Source organism: Caretta caretta, chromosome 5 (assembly GCF_965140235.1).
Source record: "Caretta caretta isolate rCarCar2 chromosome 5, rCarCar1.hap1, whole genome shotgun sequence".
NCBI lineage: Eukaryota > Metazoa > Chordata > Testudines > Cheloniidae > Caretta > Caretta caretta.
The window spans coordinates 30,559,042-30,585,757 of NC_134210.1; the positions used below are offsets into that span (position 1 = coordinate 30,559,042).

Here is a 26,716-nt window from a genome sequence, read left to right on the forward strand (position 1 = left end):
CGCTGGGTGCCTCTAAGAGGCAATACTTCCCCTCTCGCAAGCACAGAGTCTGAGTGTAGCAAAAAGCCTTTTAATAACAGAGAGAAACAATGTGCCATTATATTGGGGAAACACCTCCAACAGGATTCATAACACAACCCATGAGCAAAAACCCACCCCAAGCAAATTGGACCATGTCCTTTCCTTTTGATTCTTGAGTCCAGCAACCCAAGGGACACTCAAGTCCCAAAAGTCCAACAACCCAAAAGTCTGCCCCTAGTCAGTGCAGCCCCAGAGTTCAGAAGTTTATCTGCAGAGTTTTACCTCCCAACCTGGGTGGGGATGAAGAGCTAAGGGGCACCTTACGTGGTCGGAAGCCGATTGCCCCACCTCTCTATGGGGCTCTGCTCCGCTCTACCAGCCATCCCACGAATCGCTTTGCTCTGCCAGCCATCCTGTGAGCTGCTCCGCTCCACCAGCCACTCTGCTCTGCCAGCTGTCCCATGAGCCGCTCCAGTTGTCCAAAGAACTGCTCCACAATATATCTTCAGGGCCCCCCCCCTTAACACAACAATCAGTGATTTCAGCTCTTAGCAATTTTAACTCTTTTGTGATTTCAGCTTGTAGTAGGGTACACCATTAGCCCAAAGTGAATTCAGCTCAGTAGCCTGTAACTAGACTCCTAATAAAATCAAAATTAACTCTGATATTCTACAGTGGAGAGAAGAGAAGAGAAGATGCAACTGACATATAGAGCCCATACCACAAGATATGAATACCTGTCCCTAGCCTCTGTCAATTCACTGAGTTTTGGAACCCATGTCCCTTGCCTAGCAAGTGCTACTTAGTTGATGGCGAGTCCCTCAATCATAACAAAAGGCCAAGTACAGTTCCACTGTCCTTGATTCACATAATCAGGATAATAACAATTTATTCTTTCTGCCCCAATAACAGAGAAACTGGGGATCCCACAGCAGCCAAAGTGACCATTTGGGCAGCTATGGGCTCATGCGAGACTGGGTGGGTGTGCCTATGCAAATGAGATCACCCCTGAAATTATTTTCCACAGCTTGCCACAACTCACCACCAGATGTCAGGGTGGAGCTCATCCTGACTCTGCTTACAAATAGCAGGGGTAGGCAAACTATGGCACGTGTGCTAAAGGTGGCACACAAGCTGATTGTCAGTGGCACTCACGCTGCCTGGGTCCTGGCCACCGGTCCGGGGGGCTCTGCATTTTAATTTAATTTTAAAATGAAGCTTCTTTTAAACATTTTAAAAACCTTACTTACTTTATATACAACAATAGTTTAGTTTATATATTAAAGACTTATAGAAAGAGACCTTCTAAAAATGTTAAAATGTATTACTGGCACATGAAACCTTAAATTAGGGTGAAAAATGAAGACTCAGCACACCACTTCTGAAAGGTTGCCAACCCCTGATATATAGCAATGGTAACTATTATCCTTTCTCAAGGTGAGGTTCACAGCTTCTTAGGGTATGTCTACACTATGAAATTAAGTCGAATTTATAGAAGTCGGTTTTTTAGAAATCTTTTTTATATAGTCGATTGTGTGTCCCCCCCACACAAAATGCTCTAAGTGCATTAAGTGTATTAACTCGGCAGAGTGCTTCCACAGTACCGAGGCTAGCGTTGACTTCTGGAGTGTTGCACTGTGGGTAGCTATCTGTTAGCCGACGGCCAAGGATGTTTGGTGAGGTGCCAGCTATGCCCGTTTATACCATCCGTGACTTTAACCGCTAGGACGCACTGTCCCTTCGCGGCGGGCAGCCCGGGCTAGGCTGACGGATGCCCGAAGGTCCTAACCACCCGTGACTTTAACTGCTAGAGCTCAGAGCTCCTTCGCAGCGGGCAGTCAATACTGACTGACAGGTGCCCCAATGGCAGCACTAAGAGCCTCTCCACACCCGTGACTTTAACTGCTAGAGCTCAGAGCTCCTTCGCAGCGGGCAGCCAGGATTGACTGACAGCTGCCCCAAGAGTTTGCCCCGTGGAGGCGGCACAACTCAACGCTAGGCTCTTAGTACTCTCACCTAATGGCCAGGCTTTAGAGCCAAAACGGCTGAGGTTCTTTAATTGTGTTGGCTGCTTTACAGTAAACCAGAGAAAACAAGTCAGGCTTATGCACAAATGGTTACCAAAATTTATTAAGCTAGATTCTAATCATGTGGTTACAAAATTGCTAGTGCCTACTTATTTAAATGTAGAGATGTTACACACACAAACAAGTTACAAAACTGAAGCCACAATCCCAAAGAAAGAAAACAAAGTATAGAGCTCTATTTCAAAATATGTGTACACTAAAGATAGGAGATCAGGTGTGGGTGCTTCTTACCCTCCTTGCATCTCTCGATTCCAGCGGTGCCAAGCCAGGATCGGTCACTCAATTCCGTGGAAAGACGAATAAGGGACAAGGCTTAGGGACCCTCTTAGCTGCAGAAGCCTTGGGAGGCTGTCACTTATCTGACCAGCAGATAGATAGTGAAAAGCACTCCAAAAATCATGGTGCTGTAGGTCCCCTACTTATACCTCTGTACTCCTTTATTCTCTTTCTCCTTTCTTATGCCAAATTGAGGCTGGTCTGTCTGGGTGACGCCAGCTTTCGCAAGAGTAGTTTACACTTGCAAGGGAGAGAAACAATAAGTGTCGACTACTGGACATTTCTTTTATCAGGGTAAATATTTTCCCACCTAGGATGTTGGTGTGTGTGCATCACGCTATTTAGTAGGGGCTAAGAGCCATGTCTGTCACAGGACCTCTGCCTGCTGTGAGCTTAATCGTTGTATCTGTTCCCAAAGGCACATTGTAGCAGCACACCTGTGCTTTTCACAGCTTCAAAGGCTGTGCTGGAATATATGTTAAGTGCCCTGTTCCGGCTTCCTCCTGTGTTTCCAGCAATGCTGGTCTGAGGGGGGGGGCTGGCTGTCTGGCTACACTATCCCACAGTTCCCACAGTCTCCGCCGCCCATTGGAATTCTGGGTTGAGATCCCAATGCCTAATGGGGCAAAAACATTGTTGCGGGTGGTTCTGGGTACATGTTGTAAGGCCCTCCCTCCCTCCCTCCATGAAAGCAACGGCAAACCATCGTTTCGCGCCTTTTTTCCTGAGTTACCTGTGCAGACACCATACCACGGCAAGCACGGAGCCAGCTCAGCTCACTGTCAGCATACATCTCCTGTGTGCTGGCAGATGCAGTACTGCATTGCTACACAGCAGCAACCCATTGCCTTGTGGCAGCAGACGGTGCAATAGGCCTGATAACCATCGTTGTCATGTCTGAGGAGTTCCTGGCTGCCTCGGTAAGGTCAGTCAGGAGCGCCTGAGCAGACATGGGCACAGGGACTAAAATAGGAGTGACTCGACCGGGTCATTCTCTTTAGTCCTGCCAGCAGTCCTATTGTACCATCTTATGGTGAACAGGCAGGAGATGAAGATGGTCAGTAGTCCTGTTGCACCATCTTCTGCCAGCCAAAGATGTAAAAGATAGATGGAGTGGATGAAAACAAGAAATACACCAGATTTGTTCTGTATTCATTTGCTTCCCCTCCCTCCCTCCGTGAAATCAACAGCCGACAATCGTTTCGGTGATGTCTGTCAGGGGCACCTTGAAAAGTTTAAGGGAGATTCAGTCCTGCCTGAAATACCGGGGGGAGGGATAGCTCAGTGGGCTGAGCATTGCGTTGAGCATTGGCCTGCTAAACCCAGGGTTTTGAGTTCAATCCTTGAGGGGGCCATTCTGTGTGACAGTTGTTTTTGTTTCTCCTTGATGCAAGGCCACTCCCTTTGTTGATTTTAATTCCATGTAAGCCAACCCTGTACGCCATGTCGTCAGTCGCCCCTCCCTCTGTCAGAGCAATAGCAGACAATCATTCCACGCCTTTTTTCTGTGCAGACGCCATAACATGGCAAGCATGGAGCCCACTCAGATCACTTTGGCAATTAGGAGCACATTAAACACCACGCGCATTATCCAGCAGTATATGCAGCACCAGAACCTGACAAAGCAAAACCGGGTGAGTGGGCAACATCAGCGCAGTGACGAGAGTGATGAGGACATGGACACAGACTTCTCTCAAAACACGGGCCCTGGCAATGTGGGCATCATGGTGCTAATGAGGCGGGTTCATGTGGTGGAATGCCGATTCTGGGCCCAGGAAACAAACACAGACTGGTGGGACCGCACAGTGTTGCAGGTCTGGGACGATTCCCAGTGGCTGCGAAACTTTCGCATGCATAAGGGCACTTTTATGGAACTTTGTGACTTGCTTTCCCCTGCCCTGAGGTGCAAGAATTCCAACATGAGAGCAGCCCTCACAGTTGAGAAGCGAGTGGCAATAGCCTTGTGGAAGCTTGCAATGCCAGACAGCTACCGGTCAGTTGGGAATCAATTTGGAGTGGGCAAATCTACTATGCGGGCTGCTATGATACAAGTAGCCAACGCAATCAAAGATCTGCTGATATCAAGGGTAGTGACCCTGGGAAATGTGCAGGTCATAGTGGATGGCTTTGCTGCAATGGGATTCCCTAACTGTGGTGGGGCCATAGATGGAACCCATATCCCTATCATGGCACTGGAGCACCAAGCCGGTGAGTACATAAATCGCAAGGGGTACTTTTCAATAATGCTGCAAGCACTGGTGGATCACAAGGGACGTTTCACCAATATCAACGTGGCATGGCTGGGAAAGGTACATAATGCTCGCATCTTCAGGAACTCTGGTCTGTTTCAAAAGCTGCAGGAAGGGACTTTATTCCCAGACCAGAAAATAACTGTTGGGGATATTGAAATGTCTATAGTTATCCTTGGGGACCCAGCCTACCCCTTAATGCCATGGCTCATGAAGCCATACACAGGCAGCCTGGACAGTAGTCAGGAGCTGTTCAACTACAGGCTGAGCAAGTGCAGAATGGTGGTAGAATGTGCATTTGGACGTTTAAAAGCGTGCTGGCGCAGTTTACTGACTTGGTTAGACCTCAGGGAAACCAATATTCCTGCTGTTATTACGTCTTGCTGTGCGCTTCACAATATCTGTGAGAGTAAGGGGGAGACGTTTATGGCGGGGTGGGAGGTTGAGGCAAATCGCCTGGCTGCTGGTTACACACAGCCAGACACCAGGGCGCTTAGAAGAGCACAGGAGGGCGCGGTGCGCATCAGAGAAGCTTTGAAAACCAGTTTCATGACTGGCCAGGCTACGGTGTGAAAGTTCTGTTTGTTTCTCCATGATGAAATCCGCCACCCACTTGGTTCACTCTACTTCCCTGTAAGTTAACTACCCTCCCTTCCTCCCTTCAATCACCACTGTCAGAGGCAATAAAGTCATTGTTGCTTCACATTCATGCATTCTTTATTTATTCATCACACAAATAGAGGGATAACTACCAAGGTAGACCGGGAGGGGTGGTGGAGGAGGGAATCACCGGGAGAGGTGGTGGAGGAGGGAAGGACAAGTCCACACAGCATTTTAAAAGTTTAAAACTTATTGAATGCCAGCCTTCTGTTGCTTGGGTAATCCTCTGGGGTGTAGTGACTGGGTGGCCGGAGGCCCCTCCACCGTGTTCTTGGGCGTCTGGGTGAGGAGGCTATGGAACTTGGGGAGGAGGGCTGTTGGTTACACAGGGGCTGTAGTGCCAGTCTGTGCTCCAGCTGCCTTTTCTGCAACTCAACCATACGCTGGAGCATATTAGTTTGATCCTCCAGCAGCCTCAGCATTGAATCCTGCCTCCTCTCATCATGCTGCCGCCATCTTTCAGCTTCAGCCCTCTCTTCAGCCTGCCACTTACTCTCTTCAGCCCACCACCTCTCCTCCCCATCATTTTGTGCTTTCCTGCACTCTGACATTATCTGCCTCCACGCATTCGTCTGTGCTCTGTCAGTGTGGGAGGACACCATGAGCTCAGAGAACATTTAATCACGAGTGCATTTTTTTCGCCTTCTAATCTTCGCTAGCCTCTGGGAAGGAGAAGATCCTGTGATCCTTGAAACACATGCAGCTGGTGGAGGAAAAGAAAGGGACAGTGGTATTTAAAAAGACACATTTTATAGAACAATGGGTACACTCTTTCATGGTAAACCTTGCTGTTTAACGAAAGCACATGTGCTATGTATGTAATGTTACAAGGTCGCATTTTGCCTCCCCCCACCACGTGGCTAGCCCCTCACCCCTCCCCACTCCCCGTGGCTAACGGCAGGGAACATTTCTGTTCAGCCACAGGCAAACAGCCCAGCAGGAATGGGCACCTCTGAACGTCCCCTTAAGAAAAGCACCCTATTTCAACCAGGTGACCATGAATGATATCACTCTCCTGAGGATAACACAGAGAGATAAAGAATGGATCTTGTTTGAACGCCAGCAAACATACACTGCAATGCTTTGTTCTGCAACGATTTCCGACTATGTGCTACTGGCCTGGCGTGGTAAATTGTCCTACCATGGTGGATGGAATAAGGCTGCCCTCCCCAGAAACCTTTTGCAAAGGCTTTGGGAGTATATCCAGGAGAGCTTTATTGAGATGTCCCTGGAGGATTTCCTCTCCATCCCCAGACACGTTAATAGACTTTTCCAGTAGCTCTACTGGCCGCGAATGCCAGGGCAAAAACACGCTTGCTTTTAAACCATGTATACTATTTAAAAAGGTACACTCACCAGAGGTCCCTTCTCTGCCTCGCAGGTCTGGGAGGCAGCCTTGGGTGGGTTCAGGGGGTACTGGCTCCAGGTCCAGGGTGAGAAACAGTTCCTGGCTGTCGGGAAAACTGGTTTCTCCGCTTGCTTGCTGTGAACTATCTACAACCTCATCATCATCATCTTCCTCGTCCCCAAAACCTGCTTCCGTGTTGCCTCCATCTCCATTGAAGGAGTCAAACAACACGGTTGGGGCAGTGGTGGCTGAACCCCCTAAAATGGCATGCAGCTCATCATAGAAGCGGCATGTTTTGGGCTCTGACCCGGAGTGGCCGTTTGCCTCTCTGGTTTTCTGGTAGGCTTGCCTCAGTTCCTTAAGTTTCACGCGCCACTGCTTTGGGTCCCTGTTATGGTCTCTGTTCTTCAGGCCCTGGGAGATTTTGACAAATGTTTTGGCATTTCAAAAACTGGAACGGAGTTCTGATCGCTGTGTGGGGAGAGGAATCCATGCTATCAGATCCCGTACCTCCCTTTTGGTCCATGCTGGAGCTCTTTTGAGATTCTGGGATTCCATCATGGTCACCTCTGCTGATGAGCTCTGCACTCACCTGCAGGTTGCCACGCTGGCCAAACAGAAAATTAAATTCAAAAGCTTGCAGGCCTTTTCCTGTCTACCTGGCAAGTGCATCTTAGTTGAGAGTGCTGTCCAGAGCAGTCACAATGGAGCACTCTGGGATAGCTCCCGGAGGCCAATTCCATCTAATTGTGTCCGCAGTACCCCAAATGTGACCCGGCAAGGCTGATTTCAGCGCTAATCCCCTGGTCGGGGGTGGCATAAAGAAATCGATTTTAAGAGCCCTTTAAGTCAAAAAGAAGGATTTTGTCGTGTGGACAGGTGCAGGGTTAAATTGATTTAATGCTGCTAAATTCAACCTCAACTCCTAGTGTAGACCAGGGCTTAGTGTGGGTCAATGCCTGTCTGTAGCTGTAGGGGGCAGAATCAAAGCATTGAACTGGGGACAAGGGACTAGCCCCCACCCCACCTTCCAGAGAGGACCCCCTCAGTTACTCTTTGTCTCCTGTAGCTAGGGGCAGGGCGGGGAATCCAGCACTTGCTGCAAGAGAGAGAATTTTTTAAAAAAACCTGAAGGTGGTGGGTGGTCGCCTGCCTGGAATTAGCACAGTCCCTCCCCCTGCCCTGACTGTTCAGGTTATAGGGTAGGAGGATGGTGGAGGGAGACCAAGGCTATGCTTCTCCTGTGCTGTGCCCCTGCCAGAGGGTACAGAAGAAGAGGGTTGTGCCTTGTGCAACCCAGTCGCCTCATCTTCTCAGAAAGGTTTCACTTTGGCTGACTCCCACAAACCCCTGAGCCAGTTCCCCAGGAGTTCCCCACTAGTGAGGGAGGAGTCTGACAGTCAGAGACCACAAATGTCTCAATGGGTGGTGGAAAAATGAAGAGAGCGCTTGAGCCACCAGAAGCAGTTACATCAAAGGGCAGCGGCCCGGCATAGGAAACCATAAGTTTCCTTATTCAGTTGTCTGAATCCACCACAGACAGAGCCAGGAGCGGCCAGTAAGACCATTTTGGGTGCATGCCGTCCCATGGCTCAGGTCTTACCATCCCTCCCTTGGTTCATTGGGCAATTCAGTCTCCTCTTAGCCTCAGGGAAGTCAGGAATTCTGCATGAAGTGGCGAAGAAGGGAATCAGTCTCCCCCTCAGAAAGAAATTTCCTCTTGGGCTAGGGAGTTCTTGGATTTGGCACAAAAAGCACCTTTACCTCAGAGGCCACCATCTTGTGAGCCCCAGCCAGAGGCTGCAGTATCCCCTTACGGGCTTTTTATCCACTCTCAAAAGGACAAAGATAAAGAGATACCTGCTAGCAGAAGAGGTTCCCAGGACTCCTCATCTGACTCAGGTCCCCAATCCCCACCTCCTTTAAGAAATCAAATTATAAAAGGGGGAAAGATTCAAGAAATTAATTCAGAAACCTTGAAGAAAACTGCCCTGTTCTTCTTGGGATAGCAGTTCCACTGACACATCACCAGAAGGACCCAGAACTAGAGGCTCTGCTCAAAGTTTTCATACAGGGAAAGAAAAACCATAATAAAGGGAATACATTGTTTAAGCATCTGGTTCTTCATCATTATCATTTAATTAACCAGTTCAAAATCTGAACCACACATTCCCCTTTATATCTTTTTGCAAAAAGTAATAAAGGCTGAATGGGGAACATCAGCAAAGTGTATGAAATTGTCCAGGTGTGCCAAAATATTCTACAACACAAACTGTAGCAAACCAGTTTTTGTCTCTTTTCCCAAAGTGGACGGGGCAGTCTCAGCACTAGTCAAAGACACTGCTACCCCAACTCTCTGAGGGCTTCTGCAGCAATGCATTTTGCAAGAGCAGAACTGGCCTGGACTGACAATTTGGCAGCCAGACTGCCAAGAAAAAAGGCTAAGAAATCATTGAGGTTAGGTTTGGAGTTAAAAGAAAATCCCAGTGGCTTCAGCAATCATAGCCAATGCTACCAAGGATTGCTTTGATGTTTTCAGCACATGCTGTGGCCTCCAATGTGGTGACCAGATTGCACCTCTGATTATGAGTCTGGAACAGTGAAGTACAGGCCAAAATCATGATAGTGGCTTTGAAATAGTCAGTTATTTTGGGAGCCATTAGACCAGTGGTTCCCAAACTTGTTCCGCCACTTGTGCAGGGAAAGCCCCTGGCGGCCAGCTTCCAGCAGCTCCCATTGGCCTGGAGCAGCGAACCGTGGCCACTGGGAGCTGCAATAGGCTGAACCTGCGGACGTGGCAGGAAAACAAACCGGCCCGGCCCAACAGCGGCTTTCCCTGCACAAGCGGCGGAACAAGTTTGGGAACAACTGCTTTAGACATTTAAAATAACCATTTTTTATTCCAAACCAAGAACAATACATTTTTAATATGTTAGTGTTCCCCTTTTTTCAGTTTGTGTTTTTAGTTGGTTCATGAATTTGTCACATTACAGCTTCCGCTGCTTTTGAAGTTTTCTCAGCTAATAAAATTAATTTTCTTGATAATTACAATTTTATATTATTATTTTATTGTTATTAGTTGAACTAAAAGAAGAAGAGCATAAAGAAAAGCTAGAGAAAAAAGAGCTGACAATATTAGACTTAACCAGACAGCTGAGAACTCTAGATAAAGAGAAACAGAATGAGATAATCAAACTGCAGATCGAGGTATGCACTACTGGGAAGAGAGGTGTAAGTTTAAAGACCAAATAGACACGCACCTTGGATAGATTTAGAAGAGTCTATGTAAAGAAAAGGGTTGAGATTAGCATTTACTAATGTAATTTGGATCCTCACAGTTTTAAAATTTAAAGAGGCAGATCCACAGGTGGTGTAAATTGTCATAGCTCAATGAGCTTTTCATCTGAGCTGAGGATAAACCCTCCAAAGTTGGCCAGTACAGAAAATGTTTATAACCTATTATGTTGTTTTTGAGAAAGGTAGAATTGTTTTAAGTACAACTGTTATGCCCTCTTTGAAAATTTTGCCCTATATGTTTTTGAGCACCTAGAGGGATGAAAAAAAATGCTTTTGTTTTTTGCTTATTTTTTCAAATGTTTATAGTTCCTGTAATGTTTGGAAGATGTCTTTATTTAAAAATGTTGAGAGCTTGAGGCCCTGATCCAGCAATGCACTGGCAGCAGCCCACTGATTTCAGAGGAGCGTTGCATAGGTACTGTAAGCTTCAGGACTGGAGCTTTATTTAACCGCTGAGGTTTTAAAGCCACTGCACTGCTACTGAAAAACTAAGCAAAGATTTAAAATGCTCTAAATGTTAATAATAATAATAATTAATAAAAAAATAGGGGATGAACCTCTGGTTGGGATGAGCTCTCCTCAGGACCCAAACTTGGGGCTGGTTTAATTAAGAGTATGCAGTGCCTTCTTTTGCCCAGACACACTCCCTACAGTTGGGGAAAATCCTCAGCTGGTTGGCAAACTAATATTATGGCCCCTCTGAACCACCAGAACCAAGGGCCTGGGCCTATATTTTTAAAGGGACACTGTCAACTTGTAATTGTATTAATTTTTAATTTTAAAAAACTAATTGGCTCACCCTGACCATTTTAATTTTAAGGTACAACATTATGGTGCAAAAACATGTGGAAATTATGCCTATTTTTATGAAAATGTTTTCTTCTGTTGGGTCAGTGTAAATATTAGGGATTTTTGTCCTTTCCTTTTGTTTCAGTTCAATGCTAAACTAGCAAGAGTTCAGAATAAAACAACAAAATCATATCCAGATACCACTGTCTTGCCTCAAAATATCTACAGACGGGTATGTGTTTTAATAGCTTTTTCCTAAAAATGTCTGTGGGTTGCAAATACTGTTGCTACCATGTGTTTATATAGAGTACCTAGCTGGTATTTCTGTATGATATGCAAGGTTTTAAAGTGCAGCTTGCTTTGAAAAGTGACTTTGTAAAAATGGTAATGTGCCACTCCTTGTTTATTGTGCCACCATGGCTCCAAACCATATTGCTCATTTACCAAGTAAAACAATTATTTTTCTATGTATCTGAAAGTGAAGCTGTGATCCTTCCAGCTCATGTGTCATCCCCAGCACTAAAGATTCTAGGGAACAGATTCTATCATCAGTTACTCCTATACAACCCCAGTGTGTTTAGCAGAGGCTCCAAAGAGAGGCATAATTTGCCTCAATCACACCACCAATATCCTGGAAAACTGTCCAGAAGGAGGAAGCAACAACCAGTGGATTTAATTGCAGTGTGCATCCCCCAACAAAGGGCCTGATCCAAAGCCTGCTGACTCTTTCTATTAACTTCAATAGAGTTTGGATTGAGCCCTAAATATTCCTGTATATAGCTGTCACATGTTGGCAGCTATGCATGACGTGCAGCCCCACCATGGCCTTCCAGCTTTCATTGATTATGCTCTTTCCAGTATGATGATGTCACGGTTACTACAGAACCATTCTGGTGCCAGCTTATGGAGGTCAGGGGTTAGGGTTGAGGATTTACTATTATTATTATATATCTTAAAGTGTATGTAATAATAATAAACTCTGAAAATTTTAAATATAGCACCAGGTGGATTTTTTTAAGTATATGCATGATCCCTTGCATGATCCCTTGCTTAATTTTACTGCCATTTGCACATAACCTTCAAATAAGCTTGAATTTTTTTGTAGATGTTTAAATATATTTTGTTAAAATAATACCCATACACAATCAAACATCTACTATTGCTTTCATTCCAGTGTAAAGTGAGGATTGTGGGATTTAAGATTGGCCATGTACCAACAAAGCACTTAAGCACATGTTTAACTTTACCTTGAATAGTCCTATTGACTTCAGTGGCAGTACTTGTATGCTTAAAGTTAAACTTGTGCATTGTGTACATGCTTTTCTAGATTAGGGCCATTAAGCTGTCAAAGAAAGAGGATTTTGTGAGACTTATCCTTGTAAAATACATATTATTATGTTCTCATTATTGTACTTAGGATAATTTTTCATTAGTAGCATCATGTTGTGTTGATACAGTGGAGTCGCATCATACGCGCATTTAACTTATGTGAATTCAACTATATGCATGTGGCAAAAAAAAAGAAAAACTACAATAACTCACGGCGGTGGAGTACTGTACAGGAGTAGACGGGAGAGCGCTCAGGGGTCGATTGCTGCCCGCCGATGCAGTGAGCATCTCGCTGTGCTGAGTGTGATTCTAGTGTTTAAAGATACGTATTTTTTTGCACAACATTGCCCCTAAACGCAAGCCAACTACTTCATCTGGTACTCAGCCAAAGAAACAGCGATCTGTTCCAATGCTGGAGGAAAAACTGGCTGTGTTGGACTTATTGAGAGACGGTATGTCGGTCTCCAACGTGGCGCATAAATATGGCCGCAACAAATCTAGCATCCGTGGCATCAAGTGCTCCATTAACTGCTAAGGTGAAGAGCCAGGTGCATGATAAGACTTCAGTGAAGACTGAAAAGGCATTAAACTTATGGCTGGAAGACATGAACCATAAACCTGTGCCTATCGATGGCAACACGTTGCGAGAAAAGGCTCTTAGCCTCTACGCGCTGTTCATACCTCCCGACGAAGAGGGACAGCCTTCTGATGAGAAGGAATTCAAAGCCAGCCAAGGTTGGCTTAACAGTTTTAGGAACCACTTCAACCTCAAAAACGTGCAGACTACTGGTGAAGCTGCATCTGCCAATGAAGAGGCAGCAAAAGCCTACCCCGAACAATTAAAGAAAATCACAGAAGAAAAGGGCTTTCTTCCCAAACAAGTTTTTAATGCTGACGAGACTGGGCTCTTCTGGGAAAAAAATGCCCAACCGCACTAACACTTTGAAATCAGAAAGACAAGCCCCTGGCTTCAAAGCAGTTAAAGACCATGTGTCTGTGTTGTTTTGTGGCAATGCGGCTGGGCATTTAATAAAGCCAGGCTTGCTCTAGAGGTCTGCAAATCCCCATGCCTTAAAAGGCAAGAACAAAAATCTCCTGCCTGTGTTCTGGCAATCAAATAAAAAGGCTTGGGTGACAGCAGCAGTATTTCTGGATTGGTTCCACAAGTGTTTCATTCCAGAGGTCAAGCGGTATCTTGAAGAGAAAGGACTTGACTTTAAAGTGTTGCTGATCATAGACAATGCTCTTGGCCATCCTGAGGCACTCCAGTTTGTGCATAATGACATTGAAGTAATCTTTCTCCCTTTTTCATTCTTTCATTCTTCCGTCTCTCTCTCTTTTTGACTATACGCGATTTTCGCCTTACACGCTGACTTTAGAACCTAACCCCCATGTAAGATGCGACTCCACTGTACACCTATGCTGTATTTCACTTCCAGATTTTAATTACCAAAACATTTTATTTATATTTCTATAGAAACTTCAGCATCTCCAGGAAGAAAAAAACAAGGAAATTGAAATTCTCCGTAACACTATTAAAGACTTAGAACAACGACTCAGCAATGGCCCAGATTCCCTCCTCAAACGGAGGCGGTTTTGAGAGTAACTTTGAACATGCAGTACTGAAATGGTTTATTGACTTAATACAACTGAAAAATATATTATAAATGCAATAGCACAAGCTATGTACTTGGAAAGTGAAAACAAAATATAAGGCAACTCTGGAATGCCATCTATTTTTTTATTGAAAACTCCCTTATCAAATATACCATACATCTATATTCTCCTTATATTCAGTACTGCTTTCTTGCTTATTAGCATTCACCATAAAAGGATTCAGGTTTTGTAGGAGACACAGTTTCCCTATTAAACCATCATTAACTATGGCATGTACTTTCAAAGCATTCACCTCTATTCTCTTTTCTTTCTTCCATGATCCTTCAAATTAAACACTACGTTGTTTTCAGTTCAGCTAAGATAGTCAAATTGTAAGAATAACTACACCAAGAGAGACATTATACAAGTTTCATTCGTAAGTTATATTAATAATCTATATATGGATAAATTTAACACGGGCATAAATAGGTGCAATTCAGTGAGAGTTGTGTTTGCTTATACCAGGATTGAATTTGATTCATAACCTTGTTTCATGCCCTGATTCCACATCAAGATCTACTAACACTGCCCCCTGTGCCCATGCAGAATCCTATTGTCTTCAGTAGGGCTTCACAAAGGTACAGGGGTCCTTGCTAATGGATCCTGATACAGGATCTGGTCCTTAAACTATAAGAGTATCAAAGAGTACAACAATTATTACTTTTGAACAATGCAATTTTTGTCATATAGTTTACAGCTGAAATTAAACATTGTTATGGCAAGTTGCTCTTGAATAAGCTTTTTGTGTGCATCAAAAACAATATGGTTGGATCACTTTCATAGCTCCTTTTTTAATTGAGAAAAAAATTAACTTTTTAATATTTCGTGTTCTTCAGAAATAAGTAGTAAAACATTATTAGAATGTCTTTTCTGGCTTTCTTCTATTCTTGGTTGCTAAATATCAAACAGAAGCCCCTAGGTTATAGTTTATGCTTCTGTCCTCATTAATGCAAGCAGAATATTAGGAGAGAAACGAGAAAGACAAATTAACCAAATACTGTAGACACTCTTCAACTAGCACTGAAAAAACAAACTATGGCTTAGGTAATTTTACTTTTTAAAAAACCCAGAAAAATAACCCTCTACTAATGGTATTGTAACACACATCAAATTGTTTTCAGTGTTATATTTTAACTTCTGTACGCTTTTCCATTTCCTGTCTAGGGTATTAATCTGATACGTTTGAAGTTTGTTATTACAAGTTGTATTACAATTAAATGCATTAAAATTGAAGGGATCTTTCCTGATGTTAAAATGTTTAGTTTGCTTTTCATGCTCAGTTTCCTGTCTTTCCGTCTCACTGTCAGGTGTCAGATGTTTCATGCTCACTTGCTGCTGGTGAACGTCAAGCAGCTGTGGGCAGACGTCACTGTCAAGATTCAGTGATGTTCTCTGCTAACAGCTGGCCATGTCACCTGCAGGAAGATGGGAGTTCTTCCTGACAGTGTCAGGTGGCTGCATTTCCTGATTCTTCAAACAACAGGTGTCGGCAGTGTCAACATCAGCTACTAGAAATTGACTGTGACACTTTCTGCCAGTTACAGGTTAACTGATTGTTTCAGCTGGCAGTTCCTTTTTTTCAAGGCCTCTTAATTTGTGTAGGAACCTTCCCCACTTCTCTTTGTGGGGCAGTTTCTACATTTGGTTGATTACCTTTCTGACCCTGTCTATTATGACCCACAACCCTATTATAACGTTGACTGCTCTGGTGGGAATGATGTCTTGGAGCTTGACCAGCATCCTGTTGAGTCTGATCTTCTGAAAGCTGGTCCCCTTCCTGGTGGTGGTGCCTGTGTCCATGATGTCTATGTTGACTGTGGTGGTGTGAATGGTTGTTGTGTGGCTTCAGTGCTTCTTCAGTTGTCTTTTCGTCTGCTGTCTGAAATATGTTTTTGCATATATCTTCAATGACTGGTGTCTGGAAAATATACGTTCATACAATAAAAATGCACTCATCTGAAGTAAACAGGGTTAGTTTTAAAATCTCAATTAACTGATGTCATTATTACAGTAACTGAAAACAAAGGCTTAATCAAATCAACATAAAATATTGTCATTGCTTAGGTATTTTTGTTCATTTATCCTTTTTAAATATGTTTTTGAAAGCCATGACTGTAACATGAACAAATTAAAGGCTAGATTTTGATGCAGTAGGGCAACCTGCATTGCAGATCCCAGCACTCACGGGAGTGCTGGAACTATGCAAAAGATGCTCTCACCAAAAGTAAGTTGGCATGGGGAAGGAGAAGCAGGTCAGCTGGCTGGGGGAATTTTTCAGCATCTCAAAGGGTATCATCAATTGCTGCTCCCCATCGCAGAAGGGGAGCTGGGGAGGAATTGTGCCTCTGAGGGCTTTCTCTGAGGCACAGTGTCTCCCTATGTTCTCCAGGTGCATTATGCGTATACTCTGCCACTTACTTCAGGCTGTGTCTTAATGGCACAATTTAGCCCTAAATAACTATGCCAGCAGAGCAACTATGTACACTAGGCCACATGGCTAAAGTTGTATTTAGATTTCCAGCTAAGCTAAAGAGAAACTCCTTTATTTGTAACCTGCAAAATATTATTTCAGAAATTTGTGAAGGACATGAGGTTTAAGAAAGAAAATCACTTCTGTTATCAAGCTGCTTTGTGCTACCAGGTGCATATTCACATGAAACAGAGTAATTCAGATGTTTAAAAAAATGAAGCTGAGGAAACTGAATGCCTCAACTGACTAGTAACAGAATATGAAAACGCTCTCTTTTTCACAAGGTCATTGATTTCAATCCAGCCCATTTTAGTAATGACTTAATGTCATACTGTTTCAGTGGATTATTAGCAAGACAAGGTGGGTAAGGTAGTATCTGGTACTGGACCAAAGTAGGTTGGTGAAAGAGACAAGCTTTTGAGCTACACAGAGCTCTTCTTCAGTTCTGGGAAAGGTTCACTGGGGGCACATCTACAGTGCAGAGTAAGCCCAGGGTGAGCAGAACTTGAGTAAGCAGCCCTGGGTTTGTTAACATAGGGTTTGAGTATCTACACTTGTTTGTATCCCCAGGTTAGGAATTGTTGAGCCCTGGGTCCCAACCTGGGGCTCCAGCATTTATACTGCATGATGTGGGCCAAGTCCAACCACCCATATCCCAGACTTCCTAGTGCCCTCCCAAAATGTGGTTGCTCTAACCCTTTGTTCATGGTGCAGTCTCGCAAAACTTGATGGTCCACCAAACTTGTCTTTGTCTGTTGACAAAGAAAGTTGGCCTGGGGGTTGTGGAATACTTTTGGCAGACTCCCAGAGCACTAGTTCAGTGGGACTGAAAAGCAACAGCGCTTGAACCCTGGATCCTGGCTTGATTCAAGCTTGAACCATTCACCCCCTGGAGCCAAGCCCTGGATTAGCAAGAGTTGTGTGTAGATGGAACCGGGGTTAAGCTTGAGCCTGAGTTTGAATCCTGGGCTTACTGTGCAGTGTAGACATACCCAGAGTGTCACAGCTAAACACAAAGTGGAATAGATTGTTTGGCATAAGTAGTTAACACATATTGTATCAGACCATTCAATGTGAAGTGGCCTGTTAACACTTTTGCAGTAATCAGACACAAAAATGAGGGTTAGTGGGTAACAGATTGTTGTAATAAGCCATAAATCCAGTATCTTTATTAAGACCATGATTTTTGGTGTCTAGCAAAGTTATAAATTTAAGCATCTAGGTTCATGTTTTGAAGATGTTGTGCAGGTTTCCTTTGAGGACAAAGATATGAGAGATCTGATATGGAGTGATCACTTTGTGAAAAGTGCTTCCCCATTGGTGATATGGTATTTTTTGTCTTTTATTATTTTTCTTGTCTCTCTAATATCCTGGCACCAACATGGCTACAACTACACTGCAAACATCAATGGATTATGTGAAACTTTATGGAATGCTTGTAGGATGCTGCATGTATTAATCCTACTTATAATAATTGTATTCCATGTTATAAGGTAATGTTTAAATGCTTTCTCTGTAATTATACATATGTTTAAGACACTAAATTTCCCACAGTTGGGGAGAAGAATTACCAAGTGTGAAACATTAGTTTATCCCAAGAGGTGTTATCTCCGTCAGGAAGGATTATTGAATCCAAATGGGCTACTGGGGGAACAAAGACTTTGTCAATTGCTCCCCCCCAAGAAGAGGTTATATGCAAGAGTGCTCATCTCATGAGCTTGGATTCTGGGGTGAAGGGGAGAAGGAAGGGTGTGACAAGGAGAAACTGGATCTTTTAGACTCTGGACTCTCAGTGGAAACATTCTTAAACATAAGGGAGAGATCCCCAAGTTGCTTGGCTTGGGTTAGCCCCAAAGGACATAAAAGTTTACTTATTTATAGAAGCTTCTATTACCTTTTGAACTTAATATTGTACCTCATTTGTGTGTGTATGTTCATCTGCTTTCATCTTTTATGTAAGAGAGTTATTTCTTTTCTTAGTTAATACATCGTTAGTTAGTTTATTAGAGGATTGGCTACAGGTGTTGTCCTGTGTCCCTGTACAGTGTGGCCAGGGATTGCTTGAGTACAAACCCGCCCGGACTCCCTGAGTATATACTCAGGCGGCTAGCCCAAGCTGCTGCCCATGCTACCCCTGGCTCCACTGCTATTTTTAGCATGCTAGCTTGAGCAAAACTAGTTTATTTCTGTCTGCCTGAGCTGGGAAGTATTCTCCCAGCTGCGGTGTAGGCATACCTTCAGGGCTCATAAAGTGGACTAGTGAAAAGCCGTAAGATAAGTAAACAAAAGCAGCAAGGGATTTTTGTGGTCAGCACTAGTAAATGCAGTAAGCAGTCTAACGTATTGTAAACTGCTAAATGCTTCCTGTTAGTTAATTTTCCCAATTTTGTGAATTTTTCAAATCCACTATAATTAACTGGTGGCAGTTATTTCACTCTGATACGGCCCAATTGCACAGCCCATTGGTTGGCTTCATATTCCCCAGATGAGAAGAATAGGCACTTGCCCTTCTGCTGCCTATCAACTAGCAGCACGAGCAGTGGTTGTATTATGCATATCAGCAAATCACTAAGGTTAATGGGTAATATCCTGGCCTCATTAAAGTCAATGACTTCACCGAGACCAGGATTTCACCCAGTATGTACAAATTACACATCCAACCTAATTGCCATTGACTTCAATAAAGCTAGGTTTTCACCCATACAATTCAACAGTAAAACTATCATTGGCTTCAGCAGGACCAAGATCAGGCCCAAAGGCAAATTCAGAAGTGCTCAAAATAAGTCAAATGTGACATTTTATAGTTTACAGAGGTATTAATGATCATTTCAAAAGTTAGGAAGTATCTAGAGAATGAGTCACATTAATTAGAAAGACAAGAGAATCTCAGAACTCTGTTGGTTTTCTGTTTTGCTGATTATACACACAACTAAGTAAACAGAATTGGCAGCCAAGCCAGGATTTAGATTTCTCAAAATGATTCACATTTTTACACAAGGGCAGCAATTTAGCCCTTATATTTCAATCTTTTCTGAGCTCAAGTTGATCCATTTTGAAAAATGTGTAACAAATTACTTAATAATTGAGGAGCCATAAAATGGCCAGGTTGGGGAACAATGGCTTTTGGGATTAATCAGGTAGAAACAGTTCCTTTAAACATCAGTCAATCTCACTTCCCCTCCCAATATATTTATATATATAAAAAAAGAATAAAATTAGGAAAATACCATATAAGAGCAGTTTCCACACTTGTATTCACAGTATGCAATCTTAATAGTTTTTTCCACATATGGGAAAGACAGGAAGCTATAAGGCAGACCAAGATGATACACCAGACGGCCACACCTAAGAAGAGAATGAGATTTACAGTTATACAAAAAACCCAGAAAATATCTATTACTATTATTCTTTGTGTTAGTGTACTGCCCAGGAGCCCTAGTCACGGACCAGGACCCCACTGTGCTGTACAAGCACAGAACAGAAAGATGCTCCCTGTTCCCAAATGTTTACAATCTAAATATCTATAATGTGCAGTTTCAACATATTGCAAACGTAAACTTAATTCTGTAAAAATAGAACTCTTCCTTACACCCAGCTCTGCCTGAATAAAGACTATGGGCCATATCCTAGGAATGCTGTTTACAACAAGACAAAAGCAGTTGTCAGTCTGATACATGGGGGTGGCGAAGCAACAGCAACCGAAACACCATGCACACGTTTCTCTCCAGGAAAAAGATCATTGCACAAAAAGATCATTGCACAACTTCCCAGAGGGAGGGATTGTGGACAAGCTAGGGGTGTCGTTGGTGCATCCATGCATTGCACTGGGTGAAAACTCCATAGGTAGATAGGAGCCGTGAGCTACACCTGCTTCTTGTTTCCATGCTGCATGAAATGGCACAGACAGGGTACTCAGATGGGGCTGAGGTTTGTTCATCAAACCTAGGATGTTTTCACATGAGGAAAATATGTTTATTTGGACTTTGCTCTATGCTCCAGGATTTGGCTGTAGATAAGGACATTGACCTTCGATACTGTTAACTCATCTACATAGTTATTTCTTTTTTAAAAAATCCTATTTAAGCAACACAAATATTTTCTTTCTACTCAGTAAACCCACAAATGTCTAAATGGATTTACCCCTCCTTTTCTCACACAAACAGCCTTTTAGGCTCAGATTAAATATGCTAAATAAATTTTCTGTGTAAATCAGACTCAGAATCAGATGTCCTAGTGTTGTGTAAATATAAAAAATGAGCAAGTGTGATTGGAATCCTCGACCAAATTCTGCTCTGTTACTCTGATCTAAATCCAGAGTAACTGCACTGAAAAGAATGAAGCTATTCCAGATTTACACTGATTTAAATAACAGCAAAATTTGGTCCATATTAGTTCTTCTCTGGCTGTAAAAGGTGAAAAAGACTTTGCTTAATAGCATTTAGAAAAGCAGAATATGATGCACTTGTTATGAGATAAAGGGCTTTTGGCAAGCAAATGAGAAAATATTCTGTTGGGTTACAAAATACAACACTGTAAATTAATATAAATCATTTCCTAATTTCTCCTTTATATACAGACCTGTCATAGATAAGAAAATCATCTTTGTTTCCATTTAAGGTAGTCCAGACATCAGTTTGATTCTCATCCTGCTGGTATACAGTAATATTCTCCGATACCTTCTCCTTCAGTGTGTGAATTTTCAGTTGGGAATGGATTCCTTGATGATTAACCACCATGTATGAGATATTGACCAATCCTTCATTCTCTAACTTTACTCTCAGGTCTTCCAATCTGATGGAGATTTTAAAAGAAAAAGACCATTAATCAGACAAGAATCAACTTTATTTCTTGATAAATAAAGTATGTTTTTTAAATGGACATTTGCTTTTATGGATCAATGATTTGCTTTGATCTATCTGAGAGCTAATAATTCCAATTCTTCCATTGCAATCATTGATTTCAAGCAGGGTCATTAAAATCAATGGGAGCGTTGACATTGTCATCAATGTCCTTTGTATTATGCCCAGGATTGGATCCTATAAGAGTACACAGTGTAGCTAAAAAATACAGTATCCTATCCTTTAATATATTTTACATACATAGGTAAAGCAGATGCATTCATTTAATTGATCTTTCCATTTCAATTCCTTTGTTTCTTTTACTGATATAGATTTAGATATTTAATCTAACGGGTGTATTTGAGTGATAATTGATTAATGACCAAATACTGGTGTGACATCTGAGTGCATGTACAGTCCAAACACAGCAGAAACAGTGCCTCACTATAGATGATCAAGAAGGGGTACTTACAACGAAGGGCTGCTAACTCTCCCACTCTTTTGGATGATATAACAGCTACTCAATAAGTCAGAAAAAGGATATGGTAGCCATTGGAATAAAAGGGGGAAATAAAACTTATGCAGGATGAGGTTGTGTTACTAATGATCTTCTTCAAGAATTACAGGATAAGCAAATTCGGTTCCCTAAAATTGGCAATGCAAGAGTTCCGACTTTGATACATAGCAACAGCATGGTCATACTTTCATACCCTACTGAAGTGTTCTTTAAATGCATTTGCTCTGTAAACTGAATGAATGTATTATTAACTACCATACAGTGAAAATTCTTCATTACCCAGAACTTGAAATCCTCTGGTCCATTATAAAATTTGGTTTTCTAGGGTCAGAGTCTACTCCATTGACGTTAGTGGCACAACTCCCATTGTCTTAAACTGGGCCAGAATCCCATCCCTAGTTTTTCAAATCCAATTACTGAAAAACTCATAAAGACCATTGTAATATTAGCCCAGTGCAACCTCTAGAAGGAGTTTAAAAGAGTCAGGCTGTGAAAGCAGCTCTGTCCGTTTTCAACTCAAAGTGATTGCACAGCTGCAACAGGAATCCAAGTTCTGAGCAGGGGGAGCAACTGCTGCTTGATTCCATCCAAAAGAATTGTCTGACTCTTGCTGCTGTTGATTTTTTTGTATTCTGGTAGGGTTCACAGGCTCCACCCCATTGTGCTAGGTACTGTATGAACATGTAAAAAGACAGTCTCTGGAATCCTTGGCCTATCTCCTTACTCACAAGTTGACCCTTACTCACATGGGGAAAAATACATTAAAAATACCAGCTTTCATGTGTCTTTTTCCATTAGAATTTGAATAAAGATTATTTATCTTGAATAAAGAATATTCATCCTACTTATGCTTTTACGGACAGTAATTCCTCACTTAAAGTCATCCTGGTTAACGTTGGTTTGTTGTTACATTGCTGATCAATTAGGGAACATGCTCGTTTAAAGTTGTGCAATGCTCCCTTCTAACATTGATGGGCAGCCGCCTGTTTTGTCCACTGCTTGCAGGAAGAGTAGCCCGTTGGAGCTAGCTGGTGGGATCTTGGAACCAGGGTGGACCGGCAGCCCCCCATCAGCTCCCCGCTCCCCTAAGTTCCCTGTGAAGCAGCCACCTGGCAAGCTATCAGTTACTGGCAGTTCAGCTGTCCCTCCCCCCACTGCCATGTGCTGCTCCTGCCCTCTGCCTTGGAGCTGCTCCCAGGAGCCTCCTGCTTGCTGTGCGGGGGGCCTAATGTCAGGGTGTCCCCCTCCCCGCTGCTCCTGCACCCCATTTATGCCATCTCCATGGGGGTGGGAATGACACAACAGGGCTCAGGACGGAGGGAGCTCCCTGGGAGCAGCTGCTGTCTCAACTTGCTGACCTACTTAAAAAGGCAGTGCACTTAGAGTGGGGTCAGCCTACTTAAAGGGGCAATGCGCTGTGTGTCTCTGTCCGCCATGCTGTCTCCCCTCCCTCAATTCATGCTCCCGTTTAGAGTGTGAGGCTACATTAACAGCAATGGGTTAACCCTTGAGAGCTCAGCCAAAAGTTAGTTCATCATTTAGCAGTAAGGCATTCCCTGGGAAATATCCCACCCTCTTCCACCCTCTGACTTCACCACCTCAACCAAGCTTCACAATCGTCATCACTGGGTACAGTATTAAACTGTTTGTTTGTTTAAAACTTATAGTGTGTGTGTATGCCTTGTGAAAAAAATTTCCCTGGAACCTAACCCCCCCATTTATATGAATTCTTATGGGGAAATTGGATTCGCTTAACATCATTTCACTTAAAGTCACATTTTTCAGGAACATAACTACAACGTTAAGCGAGGAGTAACTGTACAGCTTACCTCTGCTGATCACAAAAAAGAGAGTGAAACATATAAAGGTCTCTCTATTTCAAGTAGTCTTTTACATATGTGAGAAATATGATTTTACTCAGCTTCAATATCTCTGCCAAATTACTAACTAAGGAGTCAGAGATAGTGGCAGTTTGAAAGAACTAGCGAATCTCAGGTCATCCCTTTATTTTTTCTTTTATCAACTCAAGAAAACATTCTGTATTTCAACCAGCTGTTTACAATGAAATTCAGCACTGCCTGTGTTCGACCCTGATTTCTAGCAATGAAAGACCTGACCACAGGTGTAAATGATGACTACACAAGGAGCAAGGCACTGGAGAATGAAGCCCACTGATGATCGCCTTAACACAGACGGAAGGGTATGCTCATAAATGGATGAATCTGAGCATGCATTGCAAATGAAATGGAGACCCTTGAATGTTAGGGCCAGGATTTGCAAAGGAGCCTGAAGGCATAAGCAGCTTTGAAAACCACGTCCCACAAGACTCACCTTAAGCTTCATTCTGATTTCAGATGGATCTTTCTCTTAGGGACTGGTTTTGCAGTGAGAATAGGATCAAGCTCTTAAAAAGTAGCAAGTCTGGCTTACAGCTTCCGAATGTATTGCCATTTTCTTTTGTATTAGTTTGTTTACCATTACTGATCTAGGGACTACTCTTGGTAATGCTTGGAAAACTCTGTAGGATCAGGCCCTAAATCACATCTCAGTGCAGTGGGTCTCAAACTTTTGTATTGGTGACCCCTTTCACACAGCAAGCCTATGAGTGTGACCCCCCTAATATATTAAAAACACTTTTTTTATATTTAACACCATTATAAATGCTGGAGGCAAAGCGGGTTTGGGATAGAAGCTGACAACTTGTGACACTGCACCACCCCCCCGGTAATAACCTCGCAACCCCCCCCCCCCCCCCAAGGGATCACCACCCCCAATTTGAGAAGCCCTGTCTTAGTGGGAGTATAGCTCTGGAGGAACAGTTTCTGCTGGATTTGCTAGGGTTCATTTGCATTTGTGTGGCCTAAGATCTTAAAGGTCTATTTTGGTTTTGGTTTTATTAATGAAGAGTTGGTTGTTGTTTATATTTATATGGTGGTAATTGGAAGATGGCAAGACTTTTAAATGGTTGCTTCATCTACCAATGAATACTGAGGCAGTGATTTAAGAATCTGAGTCACAGGGACGGATTTGTCCATCTAGGAACTCAGTCAATGGAGCTGCACCTGTCACGGGTCCTGTTTGATACACAAGCAGGTGAAGAAGCCATAAATCAGTGACCATATCGATCTATAATATAAAAGCTTTGCATACATGTTGTAATTAAATAGCTGAGTTTTAAAAACTGCTCTGTCCCATTTTCAGATGTACATGGAAGAGACAAATGTCCTTACCTGGAAGCCTGCAGCAGGCACAAATATCAGCTGGCTTGGAGGAGCGCTACCACTGTGACTGAGCCCCTAGAATTCTGCATTGGACTGCGCTCCTGGATTTGCCATTCTGGTGGTTCTTTACAATGGGCACTTGAACCTTGGCTCTCTGTCCCTCCTCCTGGGAGGAGACAGAGAACCAGGGCCAGACCCAGCCCTCCCCACATGGCTGGGCTTCAGCTGCAAATGAGAGAAAACAAAGGAAATGAGATACGTGCACAGAGCAGTTCCAGTTGCTGAAATTCTCATAACAAAACCAGCAGGCCGTTAACTCTCTGGGGCTCGCACAGAAAGTAAGCTCAGAATTTGGCCCACTATGTTTATTGCTATTGGCAATATTCCTTTGATTCCATGGAAAGCACTAATGGATAACCTTGATATTTTCTTAATTGAAAACAGGACAATCTAAGTATTCCAACCAGTTGGGTGACCCTTTATATTAACTAAACAAATTGAGTTGTTCCCTACTCCTATTTCTTCTTCTTATCAAACTGCAATTTTAATGACTACAGAACTGACTCCAATTCTGCTGCTTTTGACTTATTTGTGCATTGACGTCAATGGTGCTATGCCAGTTTACACCAGGTGGCGATCTGGATCATTGGTCCAAATCAATCTGGGGTGCAATTCCATTGACTTCAAAGTAGTTGCCCCAGAGGTATATGTTGGCTCATAGCAACTACTATACAAACTGGGAGCAGAATAAAAAAGTCCAGAATTTTTAGAAGATTTTTTTTTTCAAATTTGGACCTTAGCCAGAAAAAGCTCTAAAGAAGGCAGACACCAGAGACAACTGAGTAACAAAGAAAAGGAAATGAAAAATCCAAAATTTCAGGATTCCCTAAATCTCACAAAACCTCTTGCATGCACCCAGGGCATCTTATATTTGTGATCATCATAAAACATAGAAATATTGTAAAACCTCTTTTTCTCCCAATGATACATTAACATAACACCCTTTGGCTTTTTGTGTTTAGAAACCATGCATTATCTAGGAAAGAAACTGAAAAACTACTCTTTTCCCCCTCACAGGCTGCAAGATTGTATTGGATATCCCACAGCCACATTCACAACAGAATCTGATCAGATGCACCGTTGTGCTCTGTGATGTAACATACATAATACATGAAACTCATATACATAATATACATTTTCATCAACCCCAGAGCATTCCAATACAAGGAAAGTTTTGTATTACCGATCTCAGGCAGACAGACGAAATTGCTGCAAGCCAGCCTTATTGTCAGACTCCACATTTCCTGACTTTTCTTTCCTCCAATTCTGTAGAAGCAATCTGGTAAAATACTTTAGGGATGAAATTATGGAACCATTGACTTCAGTGGAGCCAGAATTTCATTCCAGGTCTCTGCACACACTTGGAGAACTGCATTCCTTTCATGTGATTCTCTTGCAGACATGTACAAAACTTCAAGACATGCCAGGATTGTTCCATGACTTTAGCATTCTGCAGTGTTGGCACACAATGCCCAACAACAGTTTGCCAAGCCCCACAGACTGGAAATAAGTTTCGTTCTGAATTACACTTTCTTCTATATTTCAATTTTTTTAAACAGCCATTTGAGTTAGTTTCAAATGGAACTTTCTAGCTCCCCAATCAATCTCTACAACCAAAGAAACAAAGGAACACTTTGCAGAACCAGAAATCAAGATGATATTTTATAGCAAAACAACACACTTACCCTGTTTTCCCCTTTGGTTGGCTGCTCTGCTTAACTCCGCTTTGCAGGAGTAAACAGCCTCAGCAGCTGCTGCTCTCTAGTATTTATACTTGCCTTGTTTATCTCACTTCTCCGATGTGGTTCAAAGTTCGGGGAACTCATTGGAAACGACCTTGCAAGCAAAGCAAAGCCAAGCCTTTTAGCTAAAGCAGCCAAATCCTTTCTTGATTAACT

At 42.9% G+C, this 26,716-nt stretch overlaps 2 protein-coding genes across 2 annotated transcripts in view; one reads left to right on the forward strand and one right to left on the reverse strand.

Moving 5' to 3' along the window:
* Positions 1-14,121, forward strand: part of CCDC152 (coiled-coil domain containing 152) — a 37,671-nt gene extending 23,550 nt beyond the window's left edge. The window contains exons 6-8 of the mRNA XM_048851694.2: positions 9,721-9,848; positions 10,873-10,959; positions 13,534-14,121. Coding sequence (XP_048707651.1) covers positions 9,721-9,848; positions 10,873-10,959; positions 13,534-13,656 — 338 coding nt within the window. The 3' untranslated portion in view covers positions 13,657-14,121. The remainder of the gene's footprint in view (positions 1-9,720; positions 9,849-10,872; positions 10,960-13,533) is intronic.
* SELENOP (selenoprotein P) lies at positions 13,779-26,645 on the reverse strand. The gene is made up of 5 exons (XM_048851691.2): positions 26,504-26,645; positions 24,768-24,983; positions 20,761-20,973; positions 19,410-19,527; positions 13,779-15,630 (listed from the first exon to the last, which is right to left on the reverse strand). The coding sequence occupies exons 2-5, from the start codon at positions 24,968-24,970 to the stop codon at positions 15,271-15,273; spliced, it is 894 nt and encodes a 297-aa protein (XP_048707648.1). The 5' UTR covers positions 24,971-24,983; positions 26,504-26,645; the 3' UTR covers positions 13,779-15,270.
* Between the last annotated feature and the right edge of the window lie 71 nt (positions 26,646-26,716).